This window comes from Oryzias latipes, chromosome 24 (genome assembly GCF_053564925.1).
Source record: "Oryzias latipes strain Hd-rR chromosome 24, Olatipes_Hd-rR_3.1".
NCBI lineage: Eukaryota > Metazoa > Chordata > Actinopteri > Beloniformes > Adrianichthyidae > Oryzias > Oryzias latipes.
This window is the reverse complement of record NC_136260.1, coordinates 11,453,046-11,469,556: the sequence shown is the minus strand read 5'-3', so window position 1 is coordinate 11,469,556 and position 16,511 is coordinate 11,453,046. Positions and strand designations below refer to the sequence as shown.

The 16,511-nt window shown below is 40.4% G+C and overlaps 2 protein-coding genes across 10 annotated transcripts in view; one reads left to right on the top strand and one right to left on the bottom strand.

Moving 5' to 3' along the window:
• Window positions 1-183: 183 nt before the first annotated feature.
• tlr5b (toll-like receptor 5b) lies at window positions 184-7,863 on the top strand. 4 transcript variants are annotated; one of them, XM_078942437.1, is made up of 6 exons: window positions 567-674; window positions 825-935; window positions 1,110-1,164; window positions 3,405-5,685; window positions 6,689-6,777; window positions 6,962-7,863. In XM_078942437.1, exons 3-6 carry the CDS (start codon window positions 1,120-1,122, stop codon window positions 7,214-7,216), a joined length of 2,670 nt encoding a protein of 889 aa, XP_078798563.1. In that variant the 5' UTR covers window positions 567-674; window positions 825-935; window positions 1,110-1,119; the 3' UTR covers window positions 7,217-7,863. The 4 variants fall into 4 exon arrangements, with proteins under 4 accessions (XP_078798562.1, XP_078798564.1, XP_004083724.1 ...); XM_078942436.1 differs by lacking the exons at window positions 567-674; window positions 825-935 and adding an exon at window positions 184-356; XM_078942438.1 differs by lacking the exons at window positions 567-674; window positions 825-935 and adding an exon at window positions 185-356 and having other exon boundaries at window positions 3,405-3,531.
• Window positions 7,864-14,243: 6,380 nt separating this feature from the next.
• The window catches only part of disp1 (dispatched homolog 1 (Drosophila)), a 62,784-nt gene continuing 60,516 nt past the window's right edge, over window positions 14,244-16,511 (bottom strand). For all 6 annotated transcript variants that reach the window (XM_011491773.4, XM_078942432.1, XM_078942433.1 and 3 more), the window contains one exon: window positions 14,244-16,413. In XM_011491773.4, the coding sequence (XP_011490075.1) occupies window positions 14,674-16,413 (1,740 nt within the window). In that variant the 3' untranslated portion in view covers window positions 14,244-14,673. The remainder of the gene's footprint in view (window positions 16,414-16,511) is intronic.

The following is a 16,511-nucleotide window of genomic DNA, read 5'->3' as shown; positions in this document are numbered from 1 at the left end:
GTAAAAAGGAAAAAAATAATTAACGTGTAGCACTTGTCACAGCATGTAGTGGGTTTGTGTGCGCGCGCATGCGTGTGAACAGCAGGGTGTGCGTAAAGCTTCGCGGAGGGAGAAGACTCAGAATTATTTAAAGAAAAACGGCTCAACAACGAGACGGAGTGCTTTTAATCTGAAAGAGGGAAAAGGAATGTTGTAATCTGGGAAATTGCGAAACCCTTGTTGTGACAGAGCATCAGAAACGGACAACCCTTCCCATTTGAGCCGCTCTGTGGTAAAGTGAAGGACTGTCGAGGAAGGTTTCCTATGAGGTTCCAAATGGAACCTCATAGTTTCCGGGATTCAGCAGGTCAGATATGGTTTGTTATTTCTATACTTCACTGTAAAAAGCATAGATTATGATTACAAAGATACTCACCATGCCCCAATAGATTCACTTAATCTCTACACTATTGTGTCATGTTTTGTTTGGGATTAAAATACTTCCACAACTTCCACACTGGTTTATTGTGGATTAAACTTTCTAAAAGTTTACCAGTTACTTTATTTTGAAAATCCTCAAAGAAAAACTCAGACATTTTGACATCTTTTTGCTTCATTCCTGCATCGGACACAGTCATATTCACGAGTTTTACAAACTAATGGCTCTAGGATCTAAGATTGAATTGATACTGCAGGTAAAACCTCTAAAATGTTATCAAAATTAAAGATTCAAGTCCATTCTAAATTGTAATTTGAACTTTAAGATAACAATTTTCTAAGTTTAACTTCAAAATAAACCGTTGGGGCTATTGCAACACAAACTGTTACTGTAATATCCTGAACAGGTCAGTAGGACAAACACAACCTGGCCATGTTTGCAGATGATTCATTATAAATGTCGAACATGCTCAAACAGGGATAAAACCCACAGTCCTGCAGCACTTTGTTATCTCAAGGTAAGCAAGCATTCAAAGGCAGCTTTACCAAAGCTGCAGCACAGAACCATGGACCCTCTGAATTCTAACCTTTTTTTTTTCAAACTCTGTTGTTGTAACAGGTGTTTGCACAACCTAACTAATGAAATAGTGTTGCATCTGTCCGCTGTTGCTAATTTGACTGTTTTTGTCTAGTGAGGACGGTATGTGGACGTTGTTCATTCAACTGTTCTGCTCCAGCTGCCTGCAGGTACGGAAAGCCATTTTATTTATTACACACCCAGGAGATTAACCAGACTTTAATATTGTAGGGCCTGTTAGGCCAATATATAAAACAAATTGTGCACTTTATCGTACAAGCACCAACTTTGGTAATAATGTACTGTAGGACCCCCTCTCGCAGAAAAGCATGTTACCCACCTGAAAAATTAAATGTGGCAGGCAATTTTCAAGATGGTTGACACAACCTCACTAAAATATACATGTTGGCCACTTTATTAGCTGTCCAACTGCTTGTTAACACAAATTTCTAATTAGCCAACAACATAACAGCAACTAAATGGATGTAGGCATGTGGACATGGTCAAGACGATCTGCTGCAGTTCAAATTGAGCATCAGAATGGAGAAAAAGGTGGTTTGAGTGGCTTTGAATGTGGTTTTTGGTGCTAAACAGGCTGGTCTGAGTATTTCATAAACTACTGATCTACTGGGATATCCAGTGAGCAGCAGTTCTGTGAGTGGAAATACCTTGTTGATGCCAGAAGTCAGAGGAGAAAGGCCAGACTTGTTCGGGCAGATAGAAAAGTAACAGTAACTCTAATAACTACTGGTTAGGGATGGGTATTGTTAAGATTTTAGCAATACTACTCCTCTTATCCATACTGCCTATCTATCCGGTATTCTCATGTGTATTCTTAGCAATATATTTTTGTGTTAAAACCATGTGCTCCATGTGTGTACCGCTAGCAGACACACCTGTTGAAACAATAGCGGCGCTAGACGTCTTACTGGACGGTCAAACGCTGCGCACCTCTTCGCTAGAATATGGTGCATCTTGGCATGACATTTGGACTGGTTACTGGTGCTACCACCTTTACAAGCGACATTTTTGTTACTGAGACAGTGGGCACTCTCTTCCCTTACTTTGAAAAAATACAGCCACACTTTGGACCTTTTTGCTCATGGCGGCTCTGCTATCCGCATGCTTTTGTTGTCACTTGTCAGGAGATGAACGTGTGGTTGAGAGTGCGTGAGGGTACATGGAAACAAAGTAGTGCATGCAGTGTCCGTGCTGTTGTCACACAACTATGCCAGGATTGTTAAGCAATACAGTTAAGGCTGAAAATTATCGGTCTGGAAAAATTGATGACGTGGCACTGGCATCCCTACCACCGATTACAACCGAGGTCTGCAGAAGAGCATCTCTGAACGTATAACACGTCCAACCTCGAGGCAGATGGACTACAGAAGCAGAAGACCAGACCAGGTACCACTCCTGTCAGCTAAGAACAGGAAACTGAGGCAACAAGTCTTATAGACTTACAGAAAATTGAACAATAGAAGATTAGAAAAACGTTGTCTGGTCTGATGAGTCTACATTTCTGCTGTGGCATTTGGATGGTAGGGTCAGAATTTGGTGCCAACGACATGAAAGCATGGCTCCCAAGTTGTTGTTGGTGGTGTAATGATGTGGGGAATATTTTTTTGGCACACTTTGGGCCCCTTAGTACCATTTGAGCATGGGTTCCAACGCTACATTCTGCTTGAGTATTGAATGCTGACTATGTCCAGCCATTTATGACAATAGTGAACCATCTTCTGATGGTCACTTCCAACAGGATTAGGGGCCATGTCATAAAGCTGTAATCAACTCAGACTGGTTGCTTGAATATAACAATGAGTTCACTGGAATCTAATGGCCTCCACAGTCACCAGATCTCAACCCGATCACCTTTGGGATGCGGTGGAACGGAAGATTGGTATCATGGATGTGTACAAATCTGCAGCAACTGCATGATGCTACCATGTTATTATGGATCAAACTCTCTGAGGAATGTTTCCAGTACCTTGTTGAATCTATTAAGGCAGTTCTGAACGCAAAAGGGGTCCAACTCAGTACTAGCAAGGTGTACCTAATAAAGTGTCTAGTGAGTGTAAAACCTTCTCATGTCTATGATTCATGTCTGAATTTTTCTATTTTTAATAAGTGAATAATATGTGTATAATTGGCATTTTTTTTAAAATAAGGTGAAATAAATATTAGTTTAATGGTTTCTTTTGTTTAAATAGGGAAATTAGGATATTGAATTAGATTCATATTACAATGCAATAGCTATAAAATTGAGAAGCACACAACTGCAAAATACACAACCTATTTACATGTATTTCATAATGGCATCAAAAAAGTTCATTAATGGACAGCTACATACAAACTTATGTGTGTTTGCATTTTCAAGAATGGGTGAATAATTAAACCTTCTGACACACAGGTGGCAGCAGGTTACCAACCGTGCAGCTTAATGGAATTACAGGCGTACTGTGACTCTCGAGAGTACCAGTGGGTTCCATCCTTGCCGTCCAACATCACCCACCTCCACCTGCAGCTAAACAAAATCAGTGAGATCAACAGCTCATCATTTAGAGACTACAAAGAGCTGCAGTTTTTGGACCTTGGAAACCAGGTGGTAGCTCTAACTATCAGAGAAAAGTCTTTTCTTCACCAAAAGAGTCTGGTAAAATTGATTCTTGGTTCTAATCGTAACCTTCAGCTGGAATCAAAGTCCTTTCAAGGTCTGTCCAATTTACAGCAGCTGTTTCTGGATTATTGCGATTTGACAGACTCGATTTTGTCAGAAAACTTTCTGGAACCTCTCCTGTCCTTGAAAGCTCTCGTCCTCTATGGTAACAAAATAGTAAAACTCCAGCCTGGTCTTTTCTTCTCAAATCTCACGTATTTCACATATCTTGACCTCAAACTGAACTGGATTGAAAAAATATGCGAAGACGACCTAGTTGGTTTTAGGGGTAAATACTTCATCTACCTGACCTTGCATTCAAACCGATTGGGTCAGAATAGTGTGGACTGGAAGACCTGTGGAAATCCTTTCAAAGGAATATCCTTTGAAACTCTAGATTTATCTAGAACTGGTTTTGATTCAGAGTCAACAGCGCAGTTCTTTCAAACAATTTCTGGCACTCAAATTTACCAGTTGATATACTCTGGCACCTTAGGAAAAGGCTTTTCTTATAGCAACCTTCCTGATCCAACTAATAGTACATTTCTAGGACTCCAGAATAGTTCTTTGAAGATATTTGAAATTCCTGGACAATGGATTTTTAATTTGCAGCCTTATGTCTTTGGAGCTTTAGAGGATGTGCAACTTATCGACATTTCCCGCAACAAAATTAATCAAATCAGCGTGAACGCCTTTAAGGGACTTGACAAACATTTGAAAAAACTCAACCTTTCATTGAATCTTTTAGGAGAAATTTATTCCCACACATTCAGCGGGTTGGCAGAGCTTACAGTTCTGGATTTGTCCTACAACCACATTGGTGTGTTAGGACATAAGGCTTTCAGCTATCTTCCCAAACTGCAAGATTTATATTTAACTGGAAACTCGCTTAGAAATTTGGGTTTTCCTGCAAATTTACCAAATCTGAACTTTCTTTTCTTGGGAGACAACCGTTTAACTACGCTGAGCAGCATCTTAAATTTAGGAAATACCGCTTTCTACATAGATGTAACTTACAACAGATTAACAAACATAGAAGATGTCTATCTAATATTAACCAATTTCAGCCGACTTCACCAATTTTACTTTGGTGGCAACAATATCAAATGGTGCACCCTTAACCAGGGAACTGCAATGCCCCATGAGAACAAATTGCAAATCCTGGATCTTTATGGGAGTTACCTTCAGATCATTTGGGAAGGAGGGAAATGTCTGGATCTGTTCGACCATCTCAGCAATATGCTCAAGTTAATTTTAAGCAACAATTTTCTCAAAGTTCTTCCACCTGGGATTTTCCGGGGGCTCACTTCGGTTGTTGACATTGACCTTTCATTCAATTCCTTGACCTATCTGGAGGCGGATGTCTTTCCGGCCAGCCTGGAAGTACTCCGCCTCTCACACAACTTCCTAGCCACCCCTGATCCAAAAATTTTCGAGTCTCTTACCTATCTCAGCTTATCGGGAAATCAGTTCAGCTGCGATTGTTCTCTGGAGGGTTTCCTAGAGTGGCTGAATGTAACCAATGTTACCTTTTTCAGTCCGGTTGAAGAGTACAGATGTGGGTTTCCTGCTGCCGTCTATAACATTCCTCTGCTTGAATATTACACCATCATTGAGCCCTGTGAGGAGGATGATGAAAAGATCGTTGCAGCTCTCAAATTTACCCTTTTTGTCCTTTCTGCCACAATTGTCCTTAGCATCACACTCAGTGGTCTTATTTATGCCCGACTCAGAGGTCAGATATTCATTATCTACAAAAACATGATCAACATGGTTTATGCGGGCCCAAAACCAACACCAGCAGAAAACGACTCGGAGTTTGATGCCTTCCTCTGCTTCAGCAACAGTGACTACAAGTGGGTGGAAGAAGCTCTGCTGAAAAAGCTGGACAACCAGTTTTCAGAGAAAAACGTCTTCCGCTGTTGTTTTGAGGCCAGAGACTTTCTTCCCGGGGAGGACCACCTCTCAAACATCAGAGATGCAATCTGGGGCAGCAAAAAGACAGTTTGCATTGTCTCAAAAAAGTTTCTTGAAGGTAATATGTTCTGACTTCTAAACTTTTAGACCATGAAGATGGAAAACAAAATGTTTTTCTGCAAAATGAGATGTTTATTGACTTACTGGGTACTTAGGCAACTTTCAAGTCCCAGTCCCATGATCATTTCCAATCATGCCTTTGTTTACACTCCTTCCCGCTAGCTTATAGCCCCTCACACCCCAACCTAACATTACAACAAAAATAGCGAGCAATTTCGGAGCTATCCGGACAGTTTTGAGCCAGATTTGGAAAATTAAGAATGAGCTGAATTTCTGATGAACTATTGCAGCTCTGCAGAACTATGTCCCCGAAAACGACAAATTTAAAAAAAAAAACATTTTTGCTAAAAATGGCATAGTCATAATTAAAAGACCAATGGGAACGCTGTGAAAATAGCTCGAAAGATTATCGGACTGGGACTTTAAACTACAATGGAGAATTTATTCTTTCAATGGAGAATTTATTTATGTTTTTTTTTTACATACATTGATACCAGTTTCTTACAGACCAAAACCCAGTGCAAGCGACAAAGTCCAACTTTACTGTTTAGAAAAAATAACCTTTTTTAAGTTTGTGTGACCAATAATCCCTTCATTTATGAAATGTAGCTGTTAAACATTTACACTAATTGAATTATAACAGTGGTATACATTTTTCTAGGTAAAGATTTTAACTTATTTTACTTTTGACAGCAGCACATATGAGTTCCTTTCAAAATAAAATGCACCCTGTGTCATTTAAGATCCTCCTGCTGTTGTGCAGCAGAAGAAGATAATATGGGCTTTAAGTTTATTTAATAATAGTCAATTAAACCTTTTACCATCATTTTGCTCAGTTATCTGACGTGTTAAATATCCAAACATAGATTGAAAAAAACTCAAGTAACAAACTTATTATTTTTGCAGATTTCTTTAAAGAGCTGCACGTGGCTCTGCGCAGACCCCTAAGTTAGAAGAATCTAACAGAATGCAAACTAAAACCAACCTTTTTTTTTTGGTAGATGGTTGGTGTTTGGAGGCTTTCTCTTTAGCCCAGGGCCGAATGCTGGAGGAACTAACAAACATTTTGATTATGTTGGTGGTTGAGAAGGTGAGTATTATGGAGATAACTTGACAACTTAACTTGACATTTACGAATTTGATATTTTTCACTTTCATCTAACTTTTCTTGGGTTTGTTGACAAAAATGACCAACTTAGCAAAAAGATGTCACACAACTAATTTTCAGAATAAGCAAAACTAAAATCTCTATATTTTACTGTATGGATTCAAAGATGGCTCACTATCAGCTGATGAAATGCAACGCAGTCCGAGCATTCGTTCGGACGAGAGAGTACCTGACGTGGCCAGAAGACCCTCAGGATTTGGACTGGTTTTATGAGAAACTTAGCTTGCAGATCCTCAAAGACACCAAGGTGAAGAAATTTGCGTTGGATGAACATGAGGCTGGGAAGCTAGCAAGGGCCGAACCCATTCCTGATGGTTTAGAAGACATTGGTATGGATGATATTAGAGTGGCTGGTGTCTGAACTCTTGAACCTCATTTACTGTGAAGTTTTTCTCTGGTTAAAAATCCCCATTCATGCATACTGTGTGTCAGAATGGCTTTCTTTATAAAGGTCACTGTAATTTCAAAAACATATTTTTAAATGGCATAATTGATTGTACTTTTACTTTATCTTTTTGACATTTTATGAAAATGTAGATTTTTCTTGACTACTTATGTGGCATTACATTGAATGTGAATGTATATTTAAAACATTTTTATATGTGTGGTGTACATACTTCTGTATTTTTTGAGAGGTTGGTTAAAAGATATACAAAGGCAAAGTTTTGTTTGGTGACATCTGTAAAGAACAGTGGGGTTGAGGTGTAATGGAATACGATTTTCCCTGTTTAAAATTGCATTTCTGAGTATTTCTTTGTTGTTTTTTAAGACAGCACTCTGTCACTGATAGGATATCACATTGTATGTTTTACTGATTTTTTTGTGTTTAATTTTCTTACAAAGAAGCTTCATTGATGTCTAATGAGATCCCATTGGCTGAATTTAAATCCATTTAAGATAAAAGATTTAGGCAGCGTTGATCAGGATTTGCAAGCAAATTTTAATGAAAAAAATTTGGGATGTGTTTGTGTTTGATGAAGAAATCAATTAAACTATTCTTTTCCTGGTTGTCTCTTTGTCTGATAAAGGCCTAATTGGCAAAACTTTGCTTACAAACTGTGAAAGTAAGTTTCCACTCTCCTTTCAGCCTCTTACACATTACTTTTTATGAGAAAAGTCTGACAGTTTTGAGTACTTACAGAGTGGTGTTTACATGGTGCAACATTTTGTTGTTTCTGATGGGTATTTATGTGCCACCTGGTGCATATTTATGTGTTCCTATTTTGGTTCATATTAACATATTACCCTTTGGATTTTTACATGGTACCCTCTGGGTGTTGAGTTGATGTGTCTCTTGTGGTACTTAACCAGAAGTAAGGACAAGGTACATACAAACAAAGTGCATTTGTTAATGTATTGTCTGCTTTGTGGTATTTACCATGTGTAAGAAAACAGAAGGTAAACAGAAATGACCTTTGAAGTGCCATAAAGAAGTGCCATGATTTTACTTTGTACTTACTTAGTTAAAATGAAATAATACTTAAGTGCCCTTTAAGTACCAAACTGTAAAAGAAAGCAGTTTTACAAAGAGATACATTTCGAAAAGTTTTAGATGGATTAAGGCCTTTGTTCTTCAGCCTCATTATATCATGAAAACTACTATTTTAGCCACTAGGTGGGGTAAGATGTCTAAATTCCTTTTCCTTCCATGTTAGTTTTAAGTTATTAATTTCATCCCATTTTTTCCTGATTAAGAATAAACATAACCTGTTGTTCAGAACTACAGTGTATCACTTACAGATATCATTTGATGCTGTTCCAGATGTAATTTAAGAGCTTAGTGAGGTTAAAGGGAGTCTCGTGGTGTCAGCCGCTTTCCTTCCTCTTGAGCTGTGTCAGAAAACAGGAAGCCACTGGGCAGCGGACAGCTTCCTGCCTCTTGGCCTCTGCCGCCTCCGTCCTTCCCAGATTTTATGAGCCACATGCTCTGAACATTAAGAGCGTGGGTGTGCAGGCTCCCATGACTTATACCCCATAGACAGACAGTCCATTAATGTGAACACCGTAAAACTAACATCTGTCTAACTCAATAGCTCTGCTGCAGGTAGTGCTTCCAAACTATCGTTATTGTTTTATCAGGCTATAAGTGGATACACTGGTTTCCCTTTTTAGTCTTGGGTTATTATTTTCCACTGAATTATGCACACAAATGTACTTTGAAAATGTTCTTCCCCAAAATATCGGGTGTCGTCTCTTAGAACTGCACCCAGTGCAGTTTTAACAAGAACTCAGCAATTTTAGGCAGTGATCTGCTGGAGCAGAGGATGTCCTCAGAGACGGTCCTGCTAGAACAGTCTGGTGTGTGCTCGTGGGGTCATATTGGGACGATGAAGACTGTTAGGTACTTTGCCAACAACAAATCTTGGACAAGCAACGAGGCCTTGGCTGCTCTGAATTCAACAAAAGTATTCCGAAGCAGGGGTCTTGATGTGATGAGACGGTTACAGAGAACGGAAAAGCTGTCTCAAGAAAGTCAAAGAAGATGCAGGAAGCTTGAGAGGAAATTTGTTAGAGAATAATATAGGAGGTCTAGAATAGTGTGAAAATAAATAATGAGGGTATAGGAGCCGTTTAGAACTTGATGATCTAAGTCTAGAACTTGAAGCTCCTGAGGTGCGTGACAGCAGATGGAACCTAGCTCATGCGTTGAACGAACTAAACTGTCTTTTTTTTTGTAGAATTAGCAAAATGAGAGTGCACTGCGATTAAAGTTGCAGATAGTTTTCTGTACGTCACTGATATGGAATGTAACTGTCATTTATGCAATTTTTTTATCCAATTTTCTCTTGAAAATACACATTTTACCCAGCTTTGTTGTGAGCGAATCCCTTCTTTAAACTTCAAAGTCTTTGCTTAGCTGCACTGCAGTTGTTTGGAAAATCAACCTTAAGATTTTTGCAGAGTAAATTCAAGCAGTACTTTCCGCCAACCAGCATTATCTAATTTTCCAATGTATTTAAACACTTTGCATCTTCTTTTGACATCTTCTCTTTTGAAGATTTTTAATTATCAGTCGTCCTCCAGTCTTCCAATGTTCTCAACCATCACTCCCTTTCTCCTGGACCTTCTTACCTCAATCTCTGTTCCCATTGACCCCCTTCCACCACATTTTACCAAAAAGATTGCCCCAGTGAGTTGAATAAAATGGCGTTGGACTTCTGATGAGAAAGTTCCTCCTGTCAGTCAATCACTATCCATGAAAAGATAAAGTGATCAGTTCTTGTGAATACTCTGGTCTGTAGCTGAATAAGAAGTTGGACTGGTTGGTGTGAACATGGACTTTGTTCATAGGAAAGAGCAGAGCAGGATGCACTTTCTGAGAAGGCTCCTTTGGTTTAACATCTACTCCAAGCTCCTGCACATGTTCCACCAATCCAACAGTTCCTTTACTAGACAAAACTGAGGACACTGGTAAGGAAAACAGAGCCTGGACTTGTGGAGAAGGCAGTGGAGCAGAGAACCATGTCCAGATTTAGGGCAGCAGTGAACGATACCAGTCTTGCTGACTTAATGAGCTGAACTTCTGCTCTCATGTACTTTTCGATCATCTTTCTTTTTAACTGAGTGGTTTTAGATATGTATTAACCCTTGTGCTATCTTAGATGACCCCACCCTTACATTGACGTGTTCTCCCTACCATGAAAAAGGTGGATAAAGGTGGAAAGATTTCATGTAATCCATGGACACCAGTGAAGATCACAAATCATTGAAGAAAAAAGGTTCAGCGCACTGTCTAGTGGGTCTAGATGACCCAACTCCCAATGTTAAAGTGCCTAGGATGGCACAAGGGTTAATTCAATTCAATTCAATTCAATTCAATTTTATTTGTATAGCCCAAAATCACAACAACAGTCGTCTCGATGGGCTTCGAAGTAAAACATGAAATCAAAAGGATCACGAATACAAAGAGTTCAATAGGAAAATACTAAAATGAACTAACAAACTGACTAAGCTATACTGGCATCCCTGCCCTTAGACCCCCCTTCGCGGTAAGGAAAAACTCCCAAAAAAACCGGATTCCGGAAAAAACGAAGAAACCTCAGGGGTGCCCACATGAAGGAGGGATCCTCCCCCAGGACGGACAGGCGATTTACCAGAAATCTTAGAGAAGAATTAAACTTATCTAAATCTACAACTACATATATAAAAGTTAATTTCTTCAGCCATCCCGTGTGACGGAGTGTGGGAGCAGCAGACTCGGTTTCCTTTGGGATCATTTGCCTGGTCGGCCGTCTATCTTGAAAACTGATTAACTTTGACCACATTACATTTTTGAAGTCAAATATTTCTCTTAAAATGTTATCTTGGAAATATTTGTGCTTTTTTTGAATTCACAGAAATCTGTTGCCTTTATTTAGGTACAACAAACACTTCATGGACTGTTTCCTGGTCAGCGACAGAGAACATTTGAAAAGATGTTCAATTTATTGTTACTTTAATTACTAAAAATCTTTTCCTCCATGAGCCATGGAAGCTGAAATGAATCAAACTTTGCACAGAAGACTTAAGCCGAATGCCATGGTCCACTAAACGGTGGTTAAGGCTGTTGCCATTTACAACACGAGGCGAGTGTTTACAGAGTTTAGTAAAAAGAAATTACAATTAAAAACTGGCTGATCTTACTGTATATTAATGGTTTTTCACAAGTTGCTTCCTCTTAACTGAAACACCATTCATCACTCTCAAGGAGATCTGGAGATACCCCCGGTCACGACGCACACCAAGATTTGCTTGTACAACTCAAACAATCAAAGCGGTTCTGCTGTCCAGAGCTGAAATATGGAGAACAACAAAATCCACCATCAAGAGATTATAGAACGTTCATCAATTCCCACCTGAGAAAAATCCTCAAGATCCACTGGCCAGAAACTATCACAAACACAAAGCTATGGTAGACAACAAACCAGTGGAAGAAGAGATCAGAAGGAAAAGACGGGGTTGGATTGGCCACATCCCGAGGAAACAAACATCCAGCATCCTCCGTCAGGTGCAGACCTGGAATCCCCAGGGGAGGAGAAACCGAAGAAGACCAAGGAACATGTGGAGAAGGGACCCAGAGGGTGATGTCAAGCAGACTGACCACACCTGGAGAGAGCTAGAAAGGATTGCCCAGATCAGAAAATGATGGCAGGGAGTTGTTGATGGCCTACGCCCAACTAGAGAAACAAAGCCTTACTAACTTTCTCCAAATCCACTTTGTGGTGTGTTCTTAAAAAAACACCAGAAAGACTCATCTTTAGGTATTTATATTCTCATATTTCAGTTTTTTGTTTCACTTTATGTCAGTTAAAGGCACTTTTATTTCTTTGCTAAAAAACAAACTGGTAGGTGTAAAAACAAGAAAAAACACTGCCCAAAACTGGGTTTCCATTTTGCTGGACACCCTTCAGCTTGTATGGAAATTTCTATCTAAAATGTCAAGAAAAATGTAGACTCTCATAGATAATTCTGAAACAAACTGCTGGATGAAAAGAAAGAACTAATGAGGGAAAAAAACCCTAAACCTGGCCGACTTCTATAAATCTGTTTCAGCACAGCAGCTCGACTGAAATCTAATTTGCAAAGTGGAAGCAAATGTTTACCCTGTAAACAAGCTCTCCAGCTCTGTGGCTTCTTCAGTTATTTCAGGCCTGTAAATTATACTTGGGAACAGACAAACATGCTTCAGAGATTGGCCCTTGCAAGGAAATGTAGTAAACTCTCCCCACAGCTAATATTTGACCTCTGTTTAGACAAATACAATTAAAAGGAGCAGCCTTAATGAGGGGTCTTCAGAGAGACTCATCTTTGAGCAGGACTGAACCATAGGAATAAATAAGGTTCCTGAAGGAAACACAAACTGAGCCAAAATAAGACCTTTCCTTCGACTCATTCAAGTGAGACCAGTGTATGTGTTTACCAGCTTCGAATGGACTTTAATGTAGAAGTTTGTTTTGAAGGGTGTAACAAGGATGAGCTGTGGTCTTTTTCCTTCGTCAGAGTGTGGGAGGAGGGGTTTGCAAACTGGAATGCCACAAGTGCCTCATAAACCTATTTCTGTTTATTCCAAATCATACATCCACTCTCTTTACGCAGGTTTCCGAAAGAAAAAAATACAGATGACCTGTAGTTACAAACTGTTTGCAAAAAGGAAAACTTTGGCTTGTCTTGGAATCGTCTGATCTCTAAGGACAGCGTAACAAAAGAAATTTCCTTCATAACTGCTAAAAAGAGGATTGAAAGTTGTCATGTGACCTGTTGGCTGATTTAAAGCTGCTATCTTCCTCTTTCTTGCCACTTTTCCTTGATTTGACCAAAACCAATTTTTTAAAAAGTGGCCAAGACAAAAGAAGTAGACAGTTGAGGGACCACGCCTGACAATGTCATTATAATGGAACATTATTAGAACAAGCCACCTGGTGGCTATTTGGTGAACTGCTTGGATTGAAAAAAAAAAACACTTCAATTTTAAATGCTTTTCTTACATATGCTTACCTCAAAATAATTCAAATTATATTTCTTATGGACTGAATTTTTCCACTAAAAATAAGTTGAACAGGATCCGATTCGTTTGGCTTTCCCTGGCAGGCGGTGTTTTGGGCCAATTTTCTCCTGTAATTAAAGCTGTGTACCAAGTCTGTAAATGCTGAGTGCTTCTGTTAGTTTATATAATGATGTGATATAATAAAACCCATCAATATTTCTTCTTTTTATTCCCATTTGATGATTTTACAGTAAAGCTTTTATCGCGTTCCGGATTCCAAAACCTTACGGTTCACGAGCCGAAATGCTTAAAATGGATGTAAATGGACCTCAGAGAAAATGAGATCATACAAATAGTGATAAAAGTCTGTCATTTCCATGTAAATCAAGTCAATATGCATGCAGGCAGCCCAGCTCACAGCATCCTTTGTCACCGGAAGCTTAGGGGTCATTCTGCCTTAAAGACCCACTCTGAGGAAAATGTGTTTTTAACACGATATTGTGGAATTTTTCTTAAGAAATTTTCAATAAAAATTACATTTTGGAGTTTTATTTTTTTATTCAAATAAATCTCAATCAAGAGCAGACGTTTAAATTGTATTTATGATTTCGAAAATACCCTGGGCGGGGCCACAAGCTCCTACTCTAAGCTCTCAGCAACAGGGAGGGGAAGGGGTGGCAGAGTTAGTCCGTACAAATGGTTTCGCCCTTAAACTCAGAGACAAATTTCGAATGGACTCCTGCTGCTCTGCAGAAACTGTCCTAGAAAACAATATTTTAATGTGGATAAAAAATTTATAATCATAATTAAAGGATCACTGAGAACACTTTGAAGATAGAACAAAAGATGATGAAAGTGGGACTTATAGGAAAAAGGCACACAATAGTTTCACACCAAAAAAGTGTTTAAATAACCAGCAAGAAGAGGATGTTCACAAGACATTTTAATCAGATAGTCCAGCTTCCATTTGAGGCAACTGCACAGTGATGAACGTCTGTATCACCCTGTGAAAAATGGCAACACGGCTGGGTTGAGGTGATGTCTCAACGTTTAAGTGCACATTTCAACACCGTAAGACTTTATTTTGGTGCAAATAGCTGCTGTTTGAATAGGCTTAACACCTAAGTGAGAAATTTCTTTATAAATGGATGCATCTTTCTCAGAAGAGCATTGATTTCTTCCACCTGATACAGCTGTGGCAACATCATGTCATTGTAAACAGTTAAGGCTTAGTGTTGTGTGTTCAAAACAAGCAGAAACATTGTAAATTATGGGTCTGTGCTTTAAAAAAAAAAAAAAAGTAGTACCTCTGTCGTACACCATGAATGACCGCACTCTAAAATGTTAACTTATAGTCAGCATATGCTTTCAGGGGAAGGAATAGCTGCAGGTAGAGGCATGCTGGCTTCATTTTTTGGCACATGAGCTTCAGAAGCAGAACTGCACTTCACTTTTAACGTCCTGTTAAAACAAGAGAGTTTCTTTGGAGAGGTGGGTGACTCTCCTTTTGGGATCTGCTTGCACCTTTTCCCACACTGCTCCTGTGTGGTGGGAATGCATTCTTGGTTCTCCTGGTTTCCAGGGGTTTTACCATCAATGTGCGTCTGTGTGGAGGACAAAGGACTTTCAGCATGACGGTGGTTGTCTACTCTGTGCTTTTCCTGGCAGGTTTCTTGTGATACAAGACTCTCCTTTTGGGCTTGTCTCACACCCTTGGCGAGTATATTTTGGCAGCTGCCAGAACGGTCATTTTCTTTTGAAGTCTCTGAGCTTGACTCTTGTCCTGACCTTGGGCTTATATCTTGGCCCACAGCTGAAGCTATACATCTCTGTTCTCTGGCTGAAGTGGCTTGCAGATTTGAGGATTGGATGCAGTACTTCCTGAGCTGGCAGGCTTGGGCAGGCCCTTGTTTAGAAGTCAGTAATCTTCCTTGGGAGCAGTTATGTAAGTGGGTGTAAGGACAGGGGACATAATGGACATGGCACTCCATGTGAGCAAGGACTGGGTCACAGTTGGATGGTAAGAGGGCGGGGTTTTGTTTGCTTGGGCCATTTAAAGTGAGGGGGAGGAGATGCGGATTGCCAGTGCAAGACAGTGGATCTTGGGGAGCACAGGAGCAGGGGGTCCACTGCTGAAGCAGGTGGTAAGGATCCGTGCAGCTACAGTTCATGTTTTGAGAGTACTTGCACCTAAACGGCTGGCCAGCTTGGCCGTTCTCTTGGCCACTTCTGCCAGTTTCAGAGCTCCTATGGTGGACGTGAGGGATAGGCGCAGTGTGATGAGGGGGAACTCCGTTGTAGAGCCGACTGCTCAGCTCTGGCTCTTCTTGGGGTTTATCTTCAGCTCTCTGAGCAGATGCCAGGGGCTCCAGCTCATATTGCTCCACCTCTTTGATTCGAGAATCTATCTGATATTTTCCCAAGCCAAAGCTCTTCTCTTGGGTTGGGGGCTCTGTAGACGTGACTTCAGAAAAAGCTGGGCACTGCAGCTTTTTGGGAAGGGGTATCTGGCCACAGGAGCCTTGTGGCCCCAGGCATCGGCACATACACTGAAAGAAGAAGGTAGCAAAGGCCCAGCTGATGCACATGATCAGCATCATAAAGGTGCCCAGCTGGGTATAAGCTAGTACAGTGGAGGGCATCATCATAGCACCAGCAACAAACGTGGTCACAGCTGCCATGGCGATGGCGGAGCCCATTCGACTCAGAGAAAAAATGACTTTTCCCTCACGGTCGGGTTCTGGAGCGAGTCTGTAGGCAACACCATAGTGGACGGAGAAGTCCACAGAGAGGCCTACAGCAACAGAGATAGTGACAGACTCCAAGACGTTCAACTCCCAGCCTAGAAGCACCAGTGAGCCAACGGTGACAAATATGGTCCCTGCAATCGACAGGATGGCATAAAGGCTGATGATGATATTCCAGGTGGTTAGCAGCATGACGCTGAAGGCCACAGCCACTGACAGTGCCATGGCAACCAGAGTCCCATCTGAAAGGCTGTCTTGAAGGTCATAGAACTCCAGGTTGCTGACGAACCAACCATCGCTAAGGCCAACCGGAGCACTGCGAAGCTCCTCTTTGATCCAGGTGTCCACCTAAAACAGAAAGAGAAAAACAAAAACCTAAAATTATTTGAGGCAGAAGCCGCCTGAAAGCGACACTGAAGTAGTGCACGGTGATGAACACTAAAAAG